Here is a 25,286-nt window from a genome sequence, read left to right as displayed (position 1 = left end):
CCACGATTTCAAAACCGGAAACCTCAATCTGCTCGAACCACCGCCTGCTGCTACCCTCCTACTTTTTATTTTATTGGACTTTCTTAATGGGCTTTTGAGCACTGTATTTATTTTAATGGGCCACACCACAGCCCACAGCTAAGTGCTAGCCCAAAGTCCAAAAAGATATGCCAAATTCCTCCCTGGCCAAAAAAGTTACACCAAATTCTTGAGCTATATTCATCGCTTCCTTTCAGCACTTCTTCCCAACCATTTCTGCAAGCGCGCCAATTCAACCAAACCGCCACAAGCTACCCACCACTGCTGCCCTGGTGCGGCGGCGCCACAATCACCACCGTCAACATGGGAAAGCAAAAGCAGCAAGTCATTTCACGTTTTTTCGCTCCCAAACCTAAAGCCTCTCCATCAACAACTGATCCAACACATTCTTCACCTCCTCCTTCTCCTCTTCCTTCCTCTTCTCGCCCTAATCCTCCAACCCCCAAAATCTCCGCCACCGTCACTTTCTCACCATCCAAACGGCTTCTTACTTCTCAAATCACTTCCCCCAACAAGCCACCAAAGCTCCCCAAACTCTCCCCCCACACTCACAACCCTCTTCCCCACCCCACCACCCATCAGCGCTTCCTCCAGAAACTTCTAGAACCTTCTGAGCCCGAGCCACCTTCCCATTCTTCTGCCAAACCCTTAAAGTACACTCCTTTGGAGGAGCAAGTGGCCGAGCTCAAAGGAAAGTACCCTGATGTTCTTTTGATGATCGAGGTTGGATACAGGTTCCGTTTTTTCGGCCAAGATGCTGAAAATGCTGCCAGGGTATTGGGTATATATGCGCATATGGATCGTAACTTTTTAACTGCTAGCATACCAACTTTTCGATTGAATGTCCATGTGAGGAGGCTTGTGAGTGCTGGCTATAAGGTTGGTGTGGTTAGGCAGACTGAGACAGCGGCTATTAAGGCTCATGGTTCAAACCGGCTAGGCCCATTTTGCAGGGGATTATCAGCATTGTACACGAAGGCCACACTGGAGGCAGCACCGGATTTGGGGGGAGGGGAAGAGGGGTGTGGGGCAGAGAGCAATTACTTGATGTGTGTGGTGGAGAAGAGCATTTTGGGAGAGAGGTCTGCGTGTGGGGTGGAGGGTAATTTTGATGTGAGGATTGGATTTGTTGCAGTGGAGATATCAACAGGGGATGTTATTTATGGGGAATTCGATGACAATTTCTTGAGGAGTGCACTTGAGGCTGTGATGTTGAACTTATCTCCCGCTGAGTTGCTTCTTGGGGACCCTCTTTCCAAACAAACGGAGAAGGTAGTTTCTATATCTGTTGGCAAGAGTGTTACTTGACTCAGAAGAAATTGATGTGTTATCATTAGATGCTATTTTCCAAACAATTTTCTAATTCTTGTCACACTCCCTGGTAATCTTAGGAAGCTCCTCTTTTCAAACAAAACAAAAGAAATTTAAGTATTCAACCATTTGAGGATTATTAAAGTGGTCTCCTAGACGAAAAGCTTATTTCTGAATCCATAAGATAGTTATTGTTCTTTGTATTTTTAAAGCAAAGCGTATACACATTCAATTAGCTTAAACCATTTTCTCAATTCAATTATTCTTATAAGAAAAGTCCTCACTATCACTAAGTGATTTACTTTTTAACAATCCACATAGAAAATTTCAAGTCACTATCGATTCTCTACTACCCCTAAGATTCACTTACGTGTTCTCGTTCTATTATTAGTTATTGCTGGCTTTTGCTGGTCCTGCTTCAAACGTTCGTGTGGAGCGAACCTCTCGAGATTGCTTCGCTGATGGAGGTGCTCTTGCAGAAGTCTTGACCTTGTATGAGAACATGGGTATAGGATGTTCATCAGATTCAATGCAAAACAAAGATTTGACCGAGCACACTAATCAGCCATTAGTTAAGGTACCAAATACTGATGTTTAGGCATTGTTCTCTTGGTCAACTTCTCAGTTGTGATTCTGAAGTTTGAATATGGTAGTGGAATAGAATTTATTATCAAATCTAGCGGGTTGTAGTTTGTTATAAATATAACCAGTTCTGAATTCTCACATGCTCTTTTTTTTTATAGCCTTTAAAAAAAAGGGAGAAAAGAACAGAACTTCCATAAAAATCACATACCTGATTTAATTTGCAGATTGTAGCTGTACACTTAGTGCTGTTGCACTTTGCATTGGTGACTCCTTTTTAATATGTTTTACCCCTTTAATTATATAGGAGGTGATGAACATGCCAGATTTGGCAGTCCAATCTTTGGCCTTAACAATTCACCATTTAAAGGAATTTTGTTTTGAAAGAATTGTATGCTCAGGTTTTTCTTTAAGGCCATTCTCAAGAAATATGGAAATGACCTTTTCAGCCAATGCGCTTCAACAACTGGAGGTAATTATATCTAGAGCATAATTTTTACTGGCATGCTGGATGATTTCTTTTTTCTTTTCCTGTTTGTTTTGAACTGTGATAACAAACTATGTTTATGTGTGGTGCATTGAGAACTAGGCTTTATTAATCAAATTTGATCTAACCAAGATTTGAACTGTCCATAGTTTCTTTGATTCAATTTTTAATTATCATAGATTCATATAAAATCATGCAAGAAAATATCCTGGCTTCTTGCTATTCAGTGACCTCCGCATTTATAGCTCTTCTCTTTTACATGGAGGATCCCATAATATTCATTTAGAGACTTTTTATGAACTTCATTTTCTGCTTGTGCTATTGTGTAAGCTAAAACTTATTGTGTGTGCTTTAATTTTCATCATACCATTTTGGACTCTGTTGTGTATACTTGTTGCTAATGGATGTTTCTGTGTGATTTCAGATTTTAAAAAATAATAGTGATGGATCTGAGAACGGGTCCTTGCTGCAAATTATGAATCGCACCCTTACTATATTCGGTTCCAGGCTTCTTAGGCATTGGGTACGAGGTGCTTCTAGTTTTGATATACCACCGTTGAATGTTGAATTCTTGATTGTCTTTCAGCTAAAAAAACCTTTATCTAATTGTTCTTATTCATGAAACAGGTATCTCACCCATTATGCGATCAGACCATGATTTCTGCTCGTCTTCATGCTGTATCTGAAATTGCAGAGTCCATGAGCTCTTGTAGCATGAAGAGCCTAGAGTATGACGAAGACTCTGATGTAACAATTGTGCATCCCGAGTTAGCTTACATAGTTTCTTTGGTTTTGACGAATCTGAGCCGAGCACCTGATTTACAACGCGGGGTTACAAGAATATTCCATTGCACTGCTAAGCCAGTTGAGGTGATAAATGACTTCTTGATGAACCATTGATTTATTTATCATGTTCTATCATTTAATCATTTGTCTACATCCCCTATATAATTTCTTTGACATTCTCAGTTTACAATAGAGAGGGAAAAGTAAAAAGAGCTGAGCATATTCTGTAGATCGTGTAATTTAACAATAAGCCCTCTAAAAGCTATTTGGATTATCTGTATATCCTATTTTATGGGTATAAATGAACTCAAAAGGTCTTAATCTGCTAGATAGTTGGTATTGATTGCTTGAATCATTTTGTCTTTCCAAAGTTTGTTGCAGTTATTCAAGCTATTTTGTCAGCTGGAAAACAGCTTCAGCAACTTAACATATGCGAGGAGGAAAACAATAATTTGCATTCTAATCTGTTGAGAAGACTGATTCTGACTGCCTCCTCTGACAGTGTTATTGGCAATGCTACAAAAATGTTGTCTTCTTTAAACAAAGAATCTGCTGATCAAGGCGATCTAACAAATTTGATCATTGCATCTGAGGCACAATTTCCAGAGGTTTGCCTTTTTCCTTTTAATTTACTTCCTTTTGGGATTCGTTTTATACTTTGCACTTCAATACGAAATTGTTGATATTATTACTATGAATAGGTTACTAGAGCTCGGAAAGCTTTTCAAATGGAAGAGGAACAATTAAATTCATTGATCGGCTTGTATCGCAAGCGCCTTGGAATGCGGAAATTGGAATTCATGAGTGTTTCTGGAATTACTCATTTGATAGAGGTTACAGTTTGAAACATTTGAGTTCTTTTTTTGTTTGTTGCCTTGTAAGCATCCATGGTTTGCAAATTTGTAATTGTTGCACGTATTGTTTTATCACCAAAAAAAAAAGAGGAAGAAAATGATATATGTAGTGTTCCGAATCTGTGCCTCAAATTAATGAATTTGGAGTGATTCAAAGAAAGTTTGTTTTGAAAGAATAAATGGTTGGTTAAGAATAAATTTTAATTAACCCTAAATTTGTTTTGGCTACAGTTGGAGACTGATGTTAAGGTTCCTTTAAACTGGGTTAAGGTTAATAGTACAAAGAAAACAATTCGGTATCACCCTCCTGAAGTGGTGACAGCATTGGACAAGGTATCTTTAGCAAAAGAAGAGCTTACTATTGCCTGCCGAACTGCTTGGGATAGCTTTCTGAGGGATTTCAGTAAACACTATGCTGAGTTCCAAGCTGCTGTTCAAGCTCTGGCGGCTTTAGACTGCCTGCATTCCCTTGCCATTCTTTCAAGAAATAAGGTTGGTTCTTCAAGAATTTTAAAGGTGCCTCCAAATATTTATCAAGTGGTATGCACTATAATTCTCTATTTTTTGTTACAGGGGTATGTTCGGCCAGTGTTTGTAGATGATTGTGAGCCTGTTCAGATACAAATTTGTGCTGGTCAGCATCCGGTATGGATTTAATGACTCGCAAATCATACAAATTTGATGCCTGCCATTACATGCCAACATGGGTATTTATATCATGTCAATTGGTTGTCAGCTATGTATATTATATATAGATGCAGATTTAGTTGGAATTACCTACCTCCATGCATTAATCTAGTGTTCATTTAACGCATCATTTTGTTTTACATTTTTAACACTTGAATACTTTAACCTGATATGACCTAGCTCTCATAGATGTGAAGTTCCCATGGCAACTAGAGGCTCATTATTGCTACCATTTCTCACCAGGTTTTGCAGACTACCTTACAAGACAACTTTGTCCCAAATGATACAAACTTGCATGCTGACAGAGAGTACTGCCAGATTGTCACTGGACCCAATATGGGGGGGAAAAGTTGCTATATTCGCCAGGTGGCATTGATTGCTATAATGGCTCAGGTAGAACAGAATAAATATCGTATACTGCTTATGTTTCATTTATTGTCATTGATGCATCAGTCGAATGCATTATCTTGTTTGATTATATAAGATCTTGGATGTCTTGTTCTCCAAATATTTTGGTTTCTACTTCTCATCTATGGAAATTGTGCAACAGATGATATGCTTTATTATGTTAATGAAAAGGGTAATTCTCCTTTTTAGGAAAGATGCTATAACAATCTGTTGTGAAACATATAACGCACTGCTTTTCCTTGACAACTAGTCCCTTACGACTGTTGCTTTATTGAAACATGCCCTGATCTCTCTAGGTTGGTTCCTTTGTACCAGCATCATCAGCAAAACTGCATGTCCTGGACAGGATCTACACTCGGATGGGTGCTTCTGACAGTATTCAGCAAGGGAGAAGCACCTTCCTAGAAGAACTGTCTGAGACTTCAAATATTCTTCATAACTGCACAGAAAATTCACTGGTTATCATTGATGAGCTTGGGAGAGGTACAAGTACACATGACGGTATGGCCATTGCTTATGCGACATTGCACTATCTTCTGAAGCAAAAGCGAAGCATCGTCCTCTTTGTCACTCATTATCCGAAGATTGCAGACCTCACAACCGAATTCCCTGGCTCTGTGGGAGCATATCACGTGTCACATCTAACCTCACATCATGATACAAGTAAAAACAAAAACTCTTGTCTTGATAATATAACTTATCTATACAAGCTCGTACCTGGTGTTTCAGAGAGAAGCTTCGGATTTAAGGTGGCTCAGCTAGCACAGGTAAATTCAAACATAGAGTAGTTGGCCATTTCTCTTTCGAGTTAGTTCAGTCATTGCTAATTTGCTAACAACAATTAGGACTAGATGATTACCTTGGCATCTTGGTTTGTCCACTGAGTTTTTCTAATGATTAAATTGTTCAATTTGACAATCGTAATCATCATGCTTTTCAGTTACCACCACATTGCATTACTCGTGGCATTTTCATGGCTTCCAAATTGGAAGAGCTAGTGAACAATAGAATACATAGTAGATCGGTGAAGGAGCTGTTGTTGGATGCAATAGTGATTGGTCAAGAACAGGAATCACATCAAGAGTTTGGTAGTGCTTACAAGGAACTCTATTCAAACTTAAAAGCTGCAATTCTAGATGATGACCATGCAAAAAGCTTTCAGCTTCTGGATCATAGCAGAAAAATTGCAAAGAAATTAATTGGCAGGTTAAGTATCCATTTTCCTTTTTCCTTTCCATATTTTATTTAGACAAAAACACATATTGCTAACAAACAATAGGAGGCTTGCATGGCTACAATTATTTGTTTGAACTTTAGACCTTTGGACTCATGATGTTTTTCCCTTTCTTTTTTTTGCCTCTCTTGGCAGACACTAATTAACAGATACATGCAGAAGCAGGATCCGGGAGGCCCCTTCCAATGTTGTATATAACAATTTACACAAAAATTTGTGCACTTTCATTTAAGTTAGGCCTTCCCATTTTTGCTTATTTACCTGCACTGCCTTGTGCATATTTTGCAGTTGTGGTCATATTTGGTATTGGGGGAACTCATTTTATTTACTGCTACGTACATGGATGTACTCACTACTCATCATAACTCATTTGGGCAGTGAAAGGGAAAGCTTTAGTGATGATTTGGTATTTTCGGTGTTATTATTTATTAGTTTTTTAAATGGTATGATTTTGTCTAGATTTAAACTCTACAACATGGATAGTAGTCCTTAGTCCAAAAAGCGGCTTGATTTTGTAAAAGGTAAAAAATAAGCTACTAACTAAAATAGATATTGTTAACATATGAAAAAAATATGCCATGAAATAAAGCATTAAAATTTGTTTTATTATTATTAAGAGATTAATATATAATAGATAATGATATAAATGGAAAAAAATGTAAAACATAGTAAAGTTTGATGAAAGAAGGAAACTCGAAATAGTTTATAAAGTTGTATTTTTAATAGAAGAGATTTTTTTCTAAAAAAAAGGTGGATATTTCATCTTCGATATTCAAATTGAAGGAAGTATAATTCAATTTTAACACAAATAACTTCAAAAATAAAAATGAAATCCACGTACTTTTATGAGAAATATTTTCGGGAGGTTTAAAATTAAGTTTGATCTTCATAGAAGCGACAAATTTTGGATCAACAAAAAAAACGACAAAAGTTTCATCGAGGGCGGATTAGTCATTCCGTGGGATGCAAAAATTTTCCTTTTTTTCACCTAAAATTTAAACCAATCATGAATCAACTTCGAAGTAGGGTGTTCAAATTCAAACCGATCAAAATTAAACCGTTCATCTAATTCAATCTAAGCCGAAAATCGATTAAAACCGCACTAATTCGAATTTGATTGGATTCTATTTTTTGTAAACCGCTGGATTGGATCAGATTTCAGATCTATTTTTCATAACCGATCCAATCCAATTCAAACCGCACAATGTGCTATAATATTATTATTTTATTATTATATTTACAATTATATTTATGGAAATTGATACTCTCTATTTTTTTTTAACACTTGAGAGAATAAAATATGATCTCTCACCTTTAATTCTATGAGTGGGACCAAAATTAAATAGGAGAGAAAACAATGAAAGGTGAGATCCTACACTAGACACCATCCAGTTTTTTTTTCACTGGAGAGGATCCACTCCCTTATATTTATAACATGTTCAATTTGTTATATATTTTTCTATTATTCATGTATTATTATTATTTAATAAATATTTTATATTTAAAATATTATTTATTTTAACTAACCTATAATTTTATTTCTATTGTTATGTTATTGTTGGCATTTTAAAATATGTTAAGACTTGTTATGTCATTGTTGATTATTTAAAATTTGATGTTAAGGCTTGTTATATGTATTTAATTTTTTTATTTAAAAAATCGTAAATCCAAACCGATCCAAACCGCTTGTAATCGGATCAAATTTTTAAAAAAATTTTATCCAATCCAAACCACACCGCATATAAATTAAGCTTTTGAATCGCATGACTTTTTTTTTCTTAAAACCGAATTAAACCGCACTGCGAACGCCCCTACTTCGAAGGTTCTCCTTTTGAATGAAAATAAATAAATAAATAAGTTCAACTTTGAAGCGTCGAGGATTGATAACGAAAGAGGGATTTTTGCTTAGCATAGCTTCATCGAGTCGATCATTTCTGACGGGTTTCACGCATATTACCGCTTTGGAGCAGCTTACTCAGAGATTCAGATGCACATAACATCTCCGCATTCTGAAGAACAAGCACATGAAAGGTTTGGGGCTTCATATTTATTCATACAAAATTATCCCCATAACAAAACTTACCAATATGTTTTTACCCCTTTTACTGATTCTGGGTTTTGATCAAAATTCATCCTTTACTGCCCTCCATATTCATATTATGAACTAGTTTCTTGGCTTCGCATGCAACTATGGTTACTTGTAAAGAAAAATAGAGTTTAGTCGTGGCTCTGAATTTTTAACAGAATGCTTTTCATTTGTTAAGTTAGCTTTCCTTTACAACCTTCAATTTGGGACTTATCTTCAATTGTTAGAAGTGCATTATGATAGCAAAGCTTTGACCTTTCTCCATTTCTAGAATAGTTCATATAAAGTGGAAATGAAGGAGTTGTTTTGCTTTATGCTCTAATTGCAATTCAGATTGTTGGAGTGGTAATGAACTTGCTAAGTTCTTGTTTCAGAATTTTGGCATAGCATTAAGGACCATTCTGAGGTTTGTTTCTGCCTGTAATATGTGAAGAAGTACCAAAGTATAATGCCAAATAAGTTAAGCAACAGCTTGAATGACATTAATAAAAGATCAAAGAAGGAATCATGCATTGAGAAATTGGAGAAACACATTGTTCAGAATCCTTCGGACAGGGTTGGCAACTCAATGGCTCAATTTGAAGACCTCCCAGAAGAAGATCCGGAAGAGGAGGAATTGTGTGAGGAGCTAGAGGAAGATCCAGAGGAGGAATCAGCTTCGGAAGTAGAGGATGATCCACACGAGGAATCAGCTGAGGAACTGGAGGAAGATCCAGAGGAGGAATTAGTTGAGGAAGATCCAGAAGAGGAATCAACTGAGGAAGTAGAGGAAGATCCAAATGAGGAATCAGCCAAGGAACTTGAGGAAGATCAAGAGGAGGAATCAGCTGAGGAACTGGAGGAAGATCCAGAGGAAGAATCAGCTGAGGAACTGGAGGAAGATGTACAGGAGGAATCAGCTGAGGAACTGGAGGAAGATCCAGAGGAAGAATCAGCTGAGGAACTGGAGGAAGATGTACAGGAGGAATCAGCCGAGGAACTGGAGGAAGATCCAGAGGAGGAATCAGGTGAAGAAGTAGAGGAAGATGTACAGGAGGAATCAGTCAAGGAAGTGGAGGAAGATCCCGAGGAGGAATCAGCTGAGGAACTGGAGGAAGATCCAGAGGAGGAATCAACTGAGGAACTAGAGGAAGATCCTGAAGAGGATCCAGTAGTAAACATCAAGTGGGAGGGTGCATCATGTAATGAAGTTCCATTATTATCCCAGGCATCGTATCAATCACAGAAGAAATGCAAGCAGGAGGGAACGCAAAGCCAAAATTTAGAGCCAGAAGCTTCTCGACTGGAACTCAGTAGTGACAAGTCGATTTCTGTGGCAACTACCGATAAAGTTGGTTCCAAAGAAGAAGTTTCAGGAAGGTCGGCAAAACAAAGGCGTAGTAGATGGGAACCACAACCTCGTGGAGATGGAACGAATGATGATCTGACTTGCAAAAGGAGGAAAACCAGGTGGTCTAGTGAAGAAACTCAAATGAAAATGCTGGGTCCACTTCAGCTACCTAACTTAAATATCATATCTAAGTTGATGACATTAAACCCGGATTTTAACCCTCCTCCTGAATACAAGCCCCCAAAGCTCTTAAAAAAGCTTTACATACCAGTGAAAGAATATCCAGAGTACAATTTCATTGGACTTATTATTGGTCCTCGTGGAAACACACAGAAGAAGATGGAAAAAGAATCTGGGGCTACGATTCTTCTAAGAGGTAAAGGCTCCTCAAAAGCAACTAGCAAATGTGACTCTGAGGAAGAAGATTTACATGTTTTAATAGAAGCTGACAACCAAAAATCACTGGATGCAGCAGTTGGCATGGTTGAAAAACTGCTAATTCCAGTTGAAGAAGGACAAAATGAGCACAAGCGCGAACAGTTAAAGGAGCTGGCTCAACTGAAAGCAACACGGAGAGATGAAAATGTGTGCAGTGTGTGTGGTGATAAGGGACACAGACATTATGCATGCCCTAACCTTAGTTCAACTTTTAATTTCGATTTATTTGACACTGGTTGTAGCAGCAGCCTTTCAATCCCAACTTATCCTGCTACTGCATTGTTTCCACCAAACAGTAACTTTCCATGCGGATCTGGAACAAGTCTTAATTCAGTGCAGAATAGACAAATAAGGCCTGGAAAGGAAATAAACGACAAAAACCTTTATGTTGGTTATTTGCCGCCGTCAATTGACAAGAATAGATTGATTGAGCTGTTCTCCCCATTTGGTAAGATCACTGAAGCTGATGTTATTAAGGATCGAACCACTGGCATCAGTAAAGGTTATGGCTTTGTCAAATATGAAGATTCCCAGGATGCAGCTTTAGCTATAATGCATCTAAATGGTTTCAGAATTGATGGAAAGTTTTTGAAAGTGAGGATAGCCGGACTGCAGGCAAATAATGAAACCCCAAGTCTAAACCTTATTCCTCAGATCCCATTGCCTGCAACTGTCTCCACAAATGTCATTCACCAAACGAATCTTTCTGATCCATTACATTTCATGCTGCCAGAATACCAATCTTCATTTCATGACAGCAGTAGCACAAATATGTTTCCATGTAATATCAACTCAGAGGATGGTGATCCTCTGAAGGTAAATGCTTTGCTTACTCCCCATCCAGGTTATTCTGGCTACTTTTCAGATCAAAGTTTGTTCTCATCAAAAGATTCAACCGAACATTTTCCTGGTGATCCAGGCAATCTTGGTAATTTCAGTCCTTTCTTATGATACCAACATTTAAAAGAGCTACAGTTTCCAATACTTATCAACATTAATCTTATTCCCTCATTGCACAACATGGACTCACTTGAAAGGGTGTACAGATATGCATGAGTTTGTTGTTCTCTAGTTACCTTTTGTAATTAGAAATTCTATTTTCTATTCAGCAACCCTTTGAAGTGTTGAATTGATAAGGCTGTTAAATAAAAATGTTAGTAGGTAAAGTGTCTCTTTCCCCAAAGAGTAATTGACAATGAACAAATCACGCTTAATAAGAAGGTTGATTAATGTTAGTGGTTAATGAACTTTAATTCTTTAGAGTTACAGGGTGAATTTGTATTGAGTACAAAACTCTTCTGATTTCCAGTTTCATTTTGGAAATTGTTATTAGTTTAATATATTTGTCATTCTCATATTTTAGTATAATATTTAATAATAAAAAATGTATTATAAAATGATTATTAAATAAGGGTATTTAATAACAATTTTGTAATCAGTTACTGGTTTTATGTTAGGTGGTTAGTGCACAACTAATAAGATCAAACTATTCTGAAGTGAAAAAGTTAAAAAAATAATAAAATAATATTTTAATTATCTTTAAATTAAGATAATAAAACTTACAAATAATAAATATTTCGAATGTAAAAATAATTAAAATATTATTTTATTACTTTATCTTTGTTTTAAAATATTTTTTTTCCAACCAATAAAGTAAGTAACACATATTATAAACCCAATAGTCACCAAAAAAAAATATATTATAAACCCAAAATAATAATATAGTCATACAAATTCTTCATCTTAGTCTGCGCTCTTCACCATCAAGAGAACAAAGTGGAATTGCGGATGAATTCGTAAATTTTATTTTATTTATTTTTTTAACCAAAGATAGGAGACTTGAACTCGTTAGGGATAATAAACATCAAGTTGATTTTGGAGTTTACCAAGGATCGAATTCATGACCTTTTGGATCTAGAAGTCTAATACCATGTTATGATACCACTTATTCCAGAAGCTTACGCTGATAGAAAAAGGTAACACTAATAGTTATATCTTTAATACTCCCTAAACCTTTATTGTACAGATATTCCATTGGCTCCCCGTACTTTTCGTTATAGATTACATCTTGTTTGCCGAGTTTGAAAGTGTAAGAGAGTAGAGACGATGTCTATATCTTTACCTGAGAGGGCAATATTTTTGGTGGTTATCATTATCTCATTCAAGATCAGAGTTTGCGAACCATTACAAGGAGTTTGGGTATCTTTGTTCCACGTGTCTATTCCTGATATGTTAGTAATACAGTAATACTGTCTGGCCTAAGAAAGGGAGCTGACTTTTGTTTTTGTTTCAAGTAGCTCAAAAACATCTCTTGAGACCACCAAACTAAATCAATATCGAATCATTTGTAAATATGGCACGAAATAAACATGTTTTTTTTTTATATATATATTCCCTGCCTTACACTATAAACAAAGGATACTATACTTACCTTAAGTATACATACTTCGATCCTACTCCACCACCAATTTATTTATTTAGAATTTTAGATCATTGTCAAATTAAAAATTCACCTTTAATCCTCTCAAAAGCCAAAATCTAAGTCAACTTAAAATCTAGATTAGCACTTCGTTAACAAATACTAACATTAAAAAATGCTAATGTACTCTTCAATTAACCCATTTTCCTCTCTCAAAATTTTAGGTTTTTTTAAGAAATGATGAGATAAATTCCTAATGTGAGTATTAATATTAAGGGCATATGTATTAATATATATGAGTGAATTCCAAAATCAAATATTTTAGAGAAAATGACAAATAACTCTCTCACTTTTTGTTCCGCAGACATTTTCGTTCCTAACCATTAAAAAATATTTTTAAATCCCCGACCTTCACAATACTTGGACAGATTAGTCCCTGACGGAGGCATTTGGACGGAGGGACTGATCCGTCCAAATTTTATGAAGGTCAAAGACTTAAAAGTATTTTTCAATGGTAAAGGACAAAAATATCTGCAAGACAAAATGTTAGAGATCTATTTGTCTTTTTCTCAATATTTTATAAGCAGCAGAAATATTTACATCAAAAGTGGAAACAAATCAAATCCAATGAGTAACATGTTTCAGCTACCTACCTACCTAACTGGCTACGGTCATCACATCTCATCTCAGTTCTCACGTGAGAGAGAGAGAGAGCAACTGGCAGGCAACACTTGTCACTCGTATTTCCTGTCAGCCCCAAAACTAACCCGACGTTTCCATGTCAGAAACTAAAAAAGCCAAGCCTCTTTCGGTAAATTTCATCCAGCCCTTCGAATCTGGACTTTATTGCCATTTTGCCATTTTCTACTTACATGTCTGAATAATATAAATTAGCAAATTACAAAAACCCCCCAAACAAAAAAGAAAAAAAAAACATGGACACCTCAAAACCTTTGCACTTGTTCATCCTCAACACTGCTACTCAACAAGGACGACGACGCCAATCTCATCACCATCGCACACTGCTTCTCTTGTCTCATGGTATCTACTCCCTCTCTCTTTTCTCTTTTCTCTTTTCTGCCTATCAAACTACTTATGTCGACGGAAATTTTTTTTAAAGAAACTGGAGGAAATTGGAGATCTCCATCTAGAATGATCCACCCATAATTGTTTGAACTTCCATGTCTCCTTTTGTTTTCATTTCGAATTCTGGATTTCTTAGATTTGGTTAATCAGAGTAGCGGTGGTATTTGGTTATGGACTTGTTCTGTTTTGGATTTCCAACTTTTGAGATCTGGTGCAGAGAATCTCAATTGAATGTGGCAGTTGGTATTCTCTTGTTCTTTCTTATCAATTCTTCATTTCTCACTCATTTCATTTTCAATTACTGAAGATGAGGTACTTCTTTTTTCCAAAACTAGCCCTATACTCATACCCATACCCATACCAGATTTGCGACTTGAGATTGGTTGAGTCAAGGATCTATTTTAATCAGGGGGGAATTTGGATACAAGTTGATTCTGTGATTCAGTGATATCGAACCAGTATCACTTCTGCTAATTTCTTGAATAATAACAACCAAAGTTGTCTTGTAATTTGAAATTGTAGGTAGGGTGGTTCTTAGGACTTGAGAGTATAATAACAATTAACAGAGCACTTTCTGGATTAAATCCTCCTTTGTGTAAATGAAAAGCTAGTGCCTTGATATGATTCTTAGGAAATGGAATCTACCTACATCTTTCTTAGTTTTTATGGTTTGTCCCTTTTGATCATCTTAGTACATTGCATCCTCTGTTATCTATGAACATTTGTGATATTCGAGGTTGCTATTAGCTAAGATTATGATTTTACATTGGATTGAGGGGGATGCAAACACGTAAAATGTGGAACATAACATGGATCATAAGATCCTCCACAATGACATTTTCATAAATATATATGTCATGCTACTTCATATAAATACATAAATAAATCACAGTTAACCTAATTAAACTTAAACTTAAGATGCATAAATAACATCATGCCTTTTGCCACCTTTAACTACACTGCCGAAGACAACCAAATATTTGACAATGTGTTGATGCTGTTAATTGTTGTCCCACTTTGTTTATTTATAAATATGTATATTTTTGTTTATATGTTCTCCTATATACTTTTTCAATTTAGTGGTTTGAACTAGTTGTTGGTATTTTTTTTATAGATTGAAATTCAGTAAGAATCTTAGGAAATTGGCATAATGGAAGATGGTGATTATAGCATAAGGAGATGGGAGGATCTGGACATAGATATTTTGGTGAAAATTTTTCAGCTGCTCGACATCTTTGAGTTAACGGCTGGCATAGCTCATGTTTGTAGTGCGTGGCGTATGGCTTGCTGCGATCCACTTCTTTGGAAGACACTTGATTTGTCAATGTTAAAATCTAATTTCATCAAGATTCCATTGGAGCCATTTGTTTATGTTGATGGACGGTCTGACAGGAAATTAACCCGTTTATTGAAGATTTCCTTGAGTCTTAGCAGGCAGAGTATAATGACTTTGATATTTCACTTCAACTTGTATGTGAGTGATGAACAGTTGACATACACTGCTGAAAGGTAATTTCAACATTCTCTTTATGTAAACATATAAGTCCATATTCTCTATGATTCTATATATATGATAATTAATTCTTATAACTTAAAGTTTGATGATATGCTGACATATTTTATGAATTGATTGTAAAGCCAACGTTGCTTGTTGCTAAAACAATAATTTTTTGAAACTAGCTTTTCATCAGACTTTCTTGTTTATTCTTTCCCTCCTGTGCTGGAATGTATCTGAAAAGTAATAAACTGTTAGCAAAACTTACAAAATAGAGTAGTTTACTTCCATTCCCTTTTTTTCTTTGTTTTTTTTTGTGTCTTCAGTTACCGAACTATGACAGTCCTTCAAAATGGAGAATGCATGTGCAGTTCCCTGATTAGTTAATTGTCTTGATCCCTTTTGCAGGTGCCCAAAACTCCGACGGCTTGTTCTGCCAGCATGGAACAGAATTAAGAAAACAGGAATGTGCAAGGCTATTCGCGGCTGGAAAGATCTCGAGTCTTTGACAATGCCTAGCATAGCGAATCCCCCATATCTTCTGGAAGAAATCTCAAATCACTGCAAGAACTTCAGTGAACTAAAGATCATGGGGCCATGCGACATTTACTTCGCTTCATCTCTTGCTAAGTTTCTTCCGAAATTGAAAGTCTTGAGCCTTCGATGTTCAATGCTGTATAAGGATGTTCTTATTGTGATCCTAGATGGCTTGCAACATTTAGAAGTGCTCAACATATCACATTGCATCTTGATGGAAGCCGTTCCACCTCCTCAGCATAAAAGAGTTGTCAAAGAAATTGATCAGAGTATCCGACGGAAGGCTTCTCGGCTGCGCGAATTCATCACGTGCATGGACGACAACTGCATCATGTGCAATCGCACAAGAACTGATGAAGGGCTGGTTAGGTGGTACAAGTACGAGGAGGGGCTGTGGAAAGCAGATGAGGTCAGGTCCCTTGCACTCTAAGCAGAGTCAAAAGTGGTATGTTAATATAGTGAGTGATGCGGTTGTTACAGATGTCTGTAACATTTTCTGTTGTTTAGTATTCTGCTCCCTTAGTTGTAGATGAAATAAACAAAAGCTGAATTGTTAAGATGAATGTGTCGATACCCTCTAGAAGGTGTTAACTGAATATTGTAAGTTTGTAACTGTACATAGGAATAATAAATGTTCAATGCTCTAAGTGTAAGTCACGTTGTTAACTATGGCTGATTGAAAATATGGAATGCATGATGTTACCAATGAGTAATATTACACTGGACATAATCCGTTTGGCACTCTTGATTAGTATATGTGGAATCAAGAGACGGGAGCTTCTGAGAGTGATATATTAGATGAGATTTTGCGGCGAGTGGATGGTATCTTTGAATCATGTTCATCAAAGAGAAAACAGATGAGAAATGCATTGGAAAGCACGTGCATCATGTTCATGGAGCTTAAGTTAGAACTTATTAGACTGATCATAAGATAGTGATAGTCTAATATCGCAATTTCAAAATAAAAATTTTCCCTCCAGAAAAAAAAAATGATAATTTGATAACTATATCGACTTTTGACCAACTCCCAAAAACGGCAAAGGTAATATAATAAAGCTAGGTATCCAAATTTTTTTAAACCAAGTATTTAATTAAGAGAAAGTCTAAGGGGCAGCACTTTTATTGAAATCTGGATAGCATTTAACTATCAAAAGAAAAATGAATAATCCTACACCATTAGATGTCATCTCATAACATTAAAAATATTGATGATGGCTAATTGATAGCTATACATTACAAATTCTGTTGGCTCCCTAGCATTCCTCTTTAATTAAATCTCAGTGCGCTTTTTCAAGCATACGTATGTACAAATTGTGCTACTGTTTTCTTTTTTCTTTTTCCTATTCTTTTTTCTCTTTCTCTTTTTTTAATTATTGTTGTTGTCATTTTCTTTTGAGTATTTGTCAATTTTAGTTCTCGAAGAATTTTGGACCAGACATTTTAGTCCTTAACTAAAATTAATTACTCGATTGATTCTTAATAATTAACTCCGTCAGTCACTTAGTTCCTTTACTCTGTCAACTCTAATAAAAAACAAAATAGTTTCTGATAACTCTAACAGGAGACAAAATGATCCCTAACGCCCTCTGTTCGAAAACGATACTATTTTCCTCCAATTTCCATCATATCTCGCATAACTTTAACAGTCTAATACTGCAACTTCAAACTACACAATGCACGCTCTGTAACTTCAATGTTCACAAGAAGAAAAATTATCAACTTGTTCTCAACCAATTCATACTCAGGAAACTAATGACTATGTCTCTCAAGTACTTGTCATCTTCGATAGATCCCATAAATCTAGATAGCGAGTTCGAATGTCCGATTTGTTAAGACCCGTCGTCGTCGTCGTTGTCGCCATCTCCCTCCTCCTCTGCCCTAGCTATCATCTCCATGGACACATTGTCCACCGCTCTGATATCTTCATTCAGTTTTTTCTCCGAATTAATATTCAGTAATTACTTCAGTTTTCATATGAGCGGCGATGGCGACATTACTCGCTGTACTGATAGCTTGGATGCGAGGTCAAAGCTGTCTGTCAGCTTGGACTCCTGAAGAGAAGGAATGAAGCATTCAGGGTTGATTCCAAATGAGAATTTGCATATGATATCGAAGAAAAATCTTCTCATGATGTCCTAGTATCCAACAATCTATATTGCTTGCCGGAGAGTGGAGATAAGTGTGCCCTTGGAGTAGTTGTGGAACTTGGTCTTGAGGATGTGGTGGATGTTGTCGGGATTGGAGGGGATGCTGTTATCGAGGACATGAAAGTGGATGCTTTTGGTGAGTAAAGTGCGAAGAGATAGATGTACCAATCATAGAGATTTGGGAAGTGTGTGGTATTACTGGTATATGACATGTTAAGATAAGTGCAACACACGTGACAATTACACCATGACTTGATTTTAGAGCTGAAGAGGAAGAAGAAAAAGATGGAGAAAAAGACTATAAAGGTGAAGAAGGAGAGTATGAATGTTAGGATTATGCGAGATATGATAGAAATTGGGGGAAAATGGTGTCGTTTTTGAACAGAGGAGTCAGGGACCATTTTGTCCCCTGTTAGAGTTGTCAGCGACCATTTTGTCTAAGTGACCGATGGAATTAATTATTAGGGACCAATCGAGTAATTAATTTTAGTTGGAGACTAAAGTATTTGGTCTAAAATTTTTTGAAAACCAAAATGGATAAATACTCTTTTTTTTTCTTCTTGGACAACGTCGTCATCATCGGTCGGCATTATCGTCTACGTCTTGTACTTCTTCAACATCATGTTCTTCTTTTTTAACGTCGTCGTCTTCTTATTCTCTTATTTGATTCCTTCTCCTCATTCTTTTTTCTTCTCATCCTTTTTCATCATCATTTTTTGTTGTCGTCTTCTTGACTTTTTTTCTCTTATACATATATAGAAAATTAGAACACGGAAATATTGATGTACAACACAAAAAATTTTAAAAATTACATGTTTAAAATATTGACACTCAACCAACAAAATATGTATATCACATAAATTTTTGTACACAACACATAAAATTTAGTGCATAATACAAATTTTTTTTAAAAACTCTACGTAACTAAAACATTGATACTCAACTAATAATATACACACAGCATAAAAATTTTAGTGTATAATAAAAATTTTTTACTTACATTATAGAAATTTTTGCACAATATAAAATTTTTTAAGAAACTACATATTCAGAACATTAATTTATCTAACTAACAAATTTTATTTGCGATACAAATTTGTGTATTGTGTAAAAAATTTTATATTATATGAGTAAAATTTTATATCAATAAATTTTTGTATTATCTAACAAAAATGCATGAACTTAAACCATGCGAAAAAGCAAAAAAAACAAATGATCCTATGCGCATAATTTTTTTGTTAGACTTATGTAAATTTAGTTAGAGTTGGTTAAAAAAAATGTTTGTAGCAGGACTCAATAGTTAATAATAGTACTAATATTTGATTTTGTATTATTTTATTATAAAAAGGCAAAAACAAAAATAATCGCTCTGGTCTGTGGTTGGGTCTGTAGAAGTGAGAAGAGAGAGAAGAAGGAGGCATGGAAGTGCAGCAAATATGGGAGACGGTGAAGGAGGCCATCGTGGCCTACACAGGCCTAGCTCCGGCCACTTTCTTCACGCTGGTGGCGCTCCTCTTTGCCGTTTACTACGTGGTTTCGGTGATGTTCGGGTCGCCAGCATACGAGGACTATCGGCGCCACGGGGAGAGGGATATGGAAGAGGAGCAGATGCCACCTCTGAAGCCGCCAGTCCAGATTGGTGAGGTAACTGAGGAGGAGCTCAAGGCCTACGATGGCACCGATCCCGAGAAGCCCCTTCTCATGGCCATCAAAGGTCAGATCTATGATGTCTCCCAAAGCAGGTACCTTTCTTTTTTCTTCAACTCTGAAATTGTGAGTTGACCTTTGGTCAAACCTAGTTTAATCCCTGTTTTTGGATTGCAGGATGTTTTACGGACCCGGTGGACCCTATGCTCTTTTTGCAGGCAAGGATGCCAGCAGAGCTCTCGCTAAGATGTCTTTTGAAGACAAAGACCTCACTGGGGATATTTCTGGGCTTGGCCCTTTCGAGATTGAAGCCTTACAAGACTGGGAATACAAGTTTATGACCAAGTATGTTAAGGTCGGTACCATCAAACAAACTGCACGGGATTTGGATGTTGATTCTAAGCCTACTGAAGCTGCCCACTCTGAAACTCCCTCTCATGTTGATGCTCATAAAGATGAGTAAATGGAAAAGGGGTTGCTGAGAAGCCTTAGAAAATATGAGACTGGTTTACTTTTTGTGCTATGCTATTCATGCTTTGTTGGAATGTTAAGTCTAAGATCAATAAGTAAGGAATTACTAGTGATAAGTTTGAGTGATATCTTTCTTTTTCCTCCATAATATGTATATTAGTTAACAGCAACAGATCAATAACATTTGGGAGCATATCTTGGGCCAAGTAGTGGTCTTTCTGTATTAATATTTGATACGATGGCAAGAATAAACGAAGGGTTAGAACTTAGAAGTATCTGTGATGAACTTTGCATTGCTTCTTTTACTTGAAAACTGCTTGATGGAAGTTCCAAGTAACTGATGTGATTTGATAATTGAGAGGGGATGCTGTGATGCCTTGGATGATGTGAATGTCATTTTTACTCATCTTTCTTTGAGTGGATTAGATGCTCCAATAGTTAGAACTACCCCACAGTCTACACTCTACCTGATTCCTTGTTAAATCTTTGCACTGCCTACGGAGTTCTCTTTTGGGAATATCCAGTAATGGACTTGTTTGGTTTCAGTTTTCTGCAATGCTAAAATAGAGGGAGACAGGGACATTCGGAATTAACCTTTTTTATTATAACCTTGTCTAGCCGTAAAGTCAAGTAAACTATTTTATTCAATTAAGAGTTTGATTCGGTCAATCGAAATTGCGTGTGGATTTGTCCGTGGAATATAATGTATTCAATAAGTAAAAAAAATTCATCAACTTTTGTTCCCATTCTTGAATCAGCATTTATGTCACTCATTTTATTTTAAGAAGCAGCCTGCACCAAGCAGACTTCTCTTGGTGGTGGTACCGGGTTAGATTTATCACTATTTAAGAATCTTAAGCCTATCTCATTTTCTTGTTTAGTACGCATTGAAATTTGGCATGGTAATCCTAATAGCTAGCTAGGCACAGTTGAATATTGAAAGGAAACTTATCATTATGAGATCAATTGATGAAATGGAGTTTTTTCATATATAATAAAAAATTAATTTTGATGCAATATGTAAAACTGTTTTACATTGACAGCATAAATAATCTAAAAGAACAGTTATGATTGCACAACTGAGTAAGTCAGTCCATCAAAATTAAACTCGTATAATATTTAATGGGTTGGCATAATTTCCTATTGATTACATATTGCTTAGTTTGAAAACAAACTTGTGAGGTCAATTGACGCCTTATTTTCAAATAAAATTCTCTCTCACAGAAAATTATTGACAAATTATACTTATATCCCTAACAATAATGGTGAGAAGCATATGAAATATTCTTTATTTACCAACATGCACAGAAAATCCATCTGAGTGTTTCATAATTAAGAAACTAATAATAATTTCTTCTATCACTTAATTACGTAGCCACTTGTCTGGTTTGAGCAAAGTCAACCTCTGGCATTTGGCATACGTGCGTGAGTCGCATAATGTGCTTAGCAACAAATCATCTTTCTCAACGATTGAAAACTATTTTATTCATGAATTCACACCTTGTAATTAATATGTCTATATTGCTTACTTATTATTATAGACTCGCCAGCTTGCCTTAGGCTTCATTCAAGTATTCTTAGAAGCAATAATAATAAATTTCTTCATTCTATAGTCTCTCCTTTTCAGACCAGGGTTATGATGGGAGTTCCAAGACGTTCAATCCTTTTTCTGCTTCTCATCATATTTGTGCTGTCTATATTGTTGCAAGGATCAACCTCTCGTTTAATCAATGATCATCATGTTGATTGGAATAGGAGAGCAGAAGAGAAAAAGCATTCCTCCATGTTTATGCAAAGTTATTCTGCTATTCTTTCCTCTTTGAATTCCAAGTCCAAGAACAAGAAGCAAATTCATGCAGTTTCACACCGGCTGGTTCCTTCAGGACCAAACCGTCTTCATAATTGATCCTCCTGGATCCCTTATGCATACATAAATTAAGAGTTAGTCATCTTTATTATTTCCTTTCTAGATTTTGGGGTACATATATATATGTGTAGTGTTATTTAATATAGGGTAAAGTATATTTTTTGTCTGAAGTTTGACAAAAGTTTCAAAAATACCTCTAAGTTTTATTTTGTCCTAAAAGTTTTCGATTTGCATCAAATATACCCCGAACTGCTAATTTTTCAAAAAATTTAAGACCAATTCAACAACAATTTCATAAGAACAACCCTCAACACAAGCAAATCAAGCATAGTTTTCATGCATTATTGTTAGATTTGTCTTAATTTTTTTGAGAATTTAGCCGTTAAGGGTATATTTGATGCAAATCGAAAACTTCTAGGACAAAATTAAAACAAAATAAAACTTAAGGGTATTTTTAAAATTTTTGCTAAACTTCAGAGACAAAAAATATATTTTACCCATTAATATAATTACTTTTTGTTGTCAATTTTTATGGCATATATATGTAGGGCAAGGTAGGTGAAGCTGGTTATGGATTATGCAGATAATAGATAACTAGAAAAAAGGGAATAAAGTTTGCAAGTACTCCTTTAATTTGTTTTTGGATTAAGCCATTTGTCTTGATGTGTGTTTCTATCATGTGATCATATGATATTTCATTTTTTTTCCCTAGAAGAATGTATATGATACAGTGTTTATATTCTTATATGATGCTCTATTCAATTCACCCTAGTTTGATCATCAGTGACCACAGAATTTTACACCCTAAAATCTCATCAGTTCTATAGAGATTTAGTTTGACCGATCCCCTAGGAATCATAAAGGAAGATAGCTAATTAGCATGGGAATTAGTACTAGTGCTATTATTATTATATCTTGAACTCATCAGAATGTTGCATTTTGATCGTTGACCAAACACAAGTACAGCTTTTAGGGAATTGAATGAATATATAGAAATCAAAGTGCAACCGGATGGGATCGCATGTAATTTTGGTCATGATAGTTTATTCACCACAATATTGACTTTTTAAGCACTATTAAAGTGGTCTTTGGAACTTCATACTAGTAATAGCAACTTCTTGAGCTTTTTTTTTGGATTGAGCTTCCTAAGTTTTTTTTTTTTTGGTCCTTTTAGACAGACCTTGTGTGTCTTATATGTTTATTAACTACGTTAGGAAGTCCTTTTGGCAAGCGGAATATTCTTCTTCATTGGATAATGGTGGGACTTTTTGAAGTAAAAACCCTAACTACATCCTATAGGGTTAATAAAAACAAAACGTTCTTTTTTTTGCACTTGGAAAACAAAGGTTAAGACCCACACCAATCCTGACAAAAAAAACCCACTGGAAAAACAATAAAACCCACACTAATTTCGATTTTATGCATATTGCAATTTATTGGTCAATGATAAACTCTCAAATAAAGTTTTAATCCACAACAAATTAATTATTAATTTCTTAGACTAAAAAATACTATAAACAACTAATAGAAAAAAAACATCATTTAATTCAAGGATTTGCCTTACTTTTAACTAGAGCTATTATGGTATTCTTTAACTAATTCTACATATAATAAACAATTAAATAAAACTAGGAGGTTCTACTTCTACCTAGACCTTTCACCTTTGTAATGCTATGAAGTAAATTCTAGTAATAGTTTTTGAGATTCACATAATTATCTAACTTAGTTCTTAAAATTTTATTAGAGCACTGCTAGGGAGTCAGCAGTTTTTTAACTTTTGGGCTAGCAAACAACCAGCATAAACATGTTAATAAAAATGGATGCAAACTTAACAAATAGAAAACAAATACACAAAAAAAAATATCAGCATAAAAATGCATACTGGCTGAATGATGGTTAAATCTTAATATATTTGCTGGTCCTGAGAATTTCCAATTTTATTATAATGATCTTTTAGATTGAGTTTCGAATACCATAATAGTCCTTGGACTTCTTTTTGGTGGTGACTCAATTCTTATGATGTGGCTCTTCTGTACCATATTAGAGTGTGCAATGAATAATTAATATAGCTAGACTACAATTAGACCCAATTTGATCTATTTTTCATTATATAATCCTAATTCTTCTTCTTCTCTTTAATTTGGTGCTAAAATTACTCTATTTATTATTAAGTTATTTTTTTCTGATTAAACTAAATTAAATATTTAAGACAAATAGATTCAACAACCATATATTTACTTGAAAAATATAATCTCAAAACTGAAACTATTAAAATCCAAACAAAATTATTATCGTGAATAAACTCACAACACAAAAAATCCCAAAAGTAATAGCAAAAAATTTTCAAAGAAAACTAAAATGAAAACGACACTGTTTTTCGAAATGCTTAGAATCTGAACTTGGTAAAGAACCAAAGATTTTTGCCAGTCTTGAACTTCTTCTCGAGCCTCTTCTTGGTCTCCTTTAGCACCGCAACCTTCTTGTCCTTCAAATCCATGTAAAGCATGTAGGGACATCACATCTTGGAAGTTAACCATCTTAACCAACACCTTCACGTGCAACTTCTTCGCCGTCTTCTTGACCCACGTATCGGCCTTGCAGCACGATAACCACTTTGTTACGCCATGAAATGGTATTTGTTAGTGTTTCTATTCTTCAAATGAAGCAACATGGCATGCATTGCTCCCTGTCATTCTCAATGAGATAAGCACGTGGTCAATTCACCTTATCCACATTGCGAAATTGCAACCACGTATATACATGGGACACTCATTTTCTGTTTGTTTGATGCATTTATAATTCTACTACAATCTGCAAGAAGATACATGCTCCCTTCATTATGACATATAATACTCACTTGATTGCAACTTTGAACATCACTCGAACCTTCTGGATCTCGTAGTCTCCCGCGAAAAGTAAAATACACCAAACATTTTTGTGTCAAAATAATTTTCATGATAAAAATTCAGGTGAGGTCGACTCCAGGAGAAGTTGATAACATTTAATCTAATGGCTCTCAGGTATCAATTTCACGTGAAGTCGACTGCACTTAAGTTTCCACCAATTTTTATAATAATGTTAGTTGTCATTTTATTTTCAGCTTTTAGTTAGTTTTTTTAAAGATTTATTTGCTTTATGTTTAAAAATACCTAATTGCACTGCTAATTTGCCATATAAAAAGATTTTATACTTAAAATATGTAGGGGTGAGCACGGATAGCGGGTACCCGATTATCCGTTCGAATCCGAATCAAACCAATTAAATTGGTTCTGAAATCAACGGGTAATCGGGTTCAACCCGAACCAAACCGATAATTTTATTAGTGATTGGTTCGGGTATTGGTTTTGGGGGTGCGGAACCCGAAGCAACCCGTGA

At 35.5% G+C, this 25,286-nt stretch overlaps 4 protein-coding genes across 5 annotated transcripts; all 4 read left to right on the top strand.

Annotated features, from left to right (window-relative positions):
• The first annotated feature begins 31 nt into the window (after positions 1 to 31).
• On the top strand, positions 32 to 6,797 carry MSH3 (homolog of DNA mismatch repair protein MSH3). Of its 2 annotated transcripts, none has more exons than XM_016321008.3 (13): positions 32 to 1,311; positions 1,742 to 1,927; positions 2,240 to 2,404; positions 2,844 to 2,942; positions 3,047 to 3,289; positions 3,577 to 3,813; positions 3,907 to 4,038; positions 4,291 to 4,551; positions 4,633 to 4,704; positions 4,990 to 5,139; positions 5,451 to 5,921; positions 6,095 to 6,360; positions 6,524 to 6,797. In XM_016321008.3, the coding sequence occupies exons 1-13, from the start codon at positions 343 to 345 to the stop codon at positions 6,528 to 6,530; spliced, it is 3,258 nt and encodes a 1,085-aa protein (XP_016176494.1). In that variant the 5' UTR covers positions 32 to 342; the 3' UTR covers positions 6,531 to 6,797. The 2 variants fall into 2 exon arrangements, 1 of the variants encoding a protein (XP_016176494.1); XR_015899968.1 differs by having other exon boundaries at positions 226 to 1,311; positions 5,470 to 5,921.
• Positions 6,798 to 8,260: 1,463 nt separating this feature from the next.
• Positions 8,261 to 11,599, top strand: LOC107619078 (uncharacterized). The gene is made up of 2 exons (XM_016321285.3): positions 8,261 to 8,419; positions 8,849 to 11,599. Exon 2 carries the CDS (start codon positions 8,923 to 8,925, stop codon positions 11,191 to 11,193), a length of 2,271 nt encoding a protein of 756 aa, XP_016176771.1. The 5' UTR covers positions 8,261 to 8,419; positions 8,849 to 8,922; the 3' UTR covers positions 11,194 to 11,599.
• Positions 11,600 to 13,533: 1,934 nt separating this feature from the next.
• LOC107619200 (RNI-like superfamily protein) lies at positions 13,534 to 16,432 on the top strand. The gene is made up of 3 exons (XM_016321440.3): positions 13,534 to 13,702; positions 14,862 to 15,256; positions 15,651 to 16,432. Exons 2-3 carry the CDS (start codon positions 14,898 to 14,900, stop codon positions 16,207 to 16,209), a joined length of 918 nt encoding a protein of 305 aa, XP_016176926.1. The 5' UTR covers positions 13,534 to 13,702; positions 14,862 to 14,897; the 3' UTR covers positions 16,210 to 16,432.
• Positions 16,433 to 19,268: 2,836 nt separating this feature from the next.
• Positions 19,269 to 20,313, top strand: LOC107617561 (membrane steroid-binding protein 2). The gene is made up of 2 exons (XM_016319338.3): positions 19,269 to 19,668; positions 19,751 to 20,313. Exons 1-2 carry the CDS (start codon positions 19,346 to 19,348, stop codon positions 20,034 to 20,036), a joined length of 609 nt encoding a protein of 202 aa, XP_016174824.1. The 5' UTR covers positions 19,269 to 19,345; the 3' UTR covers positions 20,037 to 20,313.
• Positions 20,314 to 25,286: the final 4,973 nt, after the last annotated feature.

The sequence above is a fragment of the Arachis ipaensis genome, chromosome B9 (assembly GCF_059453495.1).
Source record: "Arachis ipaensis isolate K30076 ecotype BB chromosome B9, ASM5945349v1, whole genome shotgun sequence".
In the NCBI taxonomy this organism is placed as follows: Eukaryota; Viridiplantae; Streptophyta; class Magnoliopsida; order Fabales; family Fabaceae; genus Arachis; species Arachis ipaensis.
This window is presented reverse-complemented; position numbering and strand designations above follow the sequence as displayed.

What these genes read in the sequence shown, in the direction of transcription:
- LOC107619078 (XM_016321285.3), top strand. Translation starts at nt 8,923, where the DNA reads ATGCCAAATAAGTTAAGCAACAGCTTGAATGACATTAATAAAAGATCA.
- MSH3 (XM_016321008.3), top strand. Translation starts at nt 343, where the DNA reads ATGGGAAAGCAAAAGCAGCAAGTCATTTCACGTTTTTTCGCTCCCAAA. An exon ending in TTTCCAAACAAACGGAGAAG is followed by an intron (nt 1,312 to 1,741) that starts GTAGTTTCTATA and finishes TTCTATTATTAG; the next exon opens with TTATTGCTGGCTTTTGCTGG. An exon ending in GAATTACTCATTTGATAGAG is followed by an intron (nt 4,039 to 4,290) that starts GTTACAGTTTGA and finishes TTTTGGCTACAG; the next exon opens with TTGGAGACTGATGTTAAGGT.
- LOC107617561 (XM_016319338.3), top strand. Translation starts at nt 19,346, where the DNA reads ATGGAAGTGCAGCAAATATGGGAGACGGTGAAGGAGGCCATCGTGGCC. An exon ending in TATGATGTCTCCCAAAGCAG is followed by an intron (nt 19,669 to 19,750) that starts GTACCTTTCTTT and finishes TTTGGATTGCAG; the next exon opens with GATGTTTTACGGACCCGGTG.
- LOC107619200 (XM_016321440.3), top strand. Translation starts at nt 14,898, where the DNA reads ATGGAAGATGGTGATTATAGCATAAGGAGATGGGAGGATCTGGACATA. An exon ending in TTGACATACACTGCTGAAAG is followed by an intron (nt 15,257 to 15,650) that starts GTAATTTCAACA and finishes TCCCTTTTGCAG; the next exon opens with GTGCCCAAAACTCCGACGGC.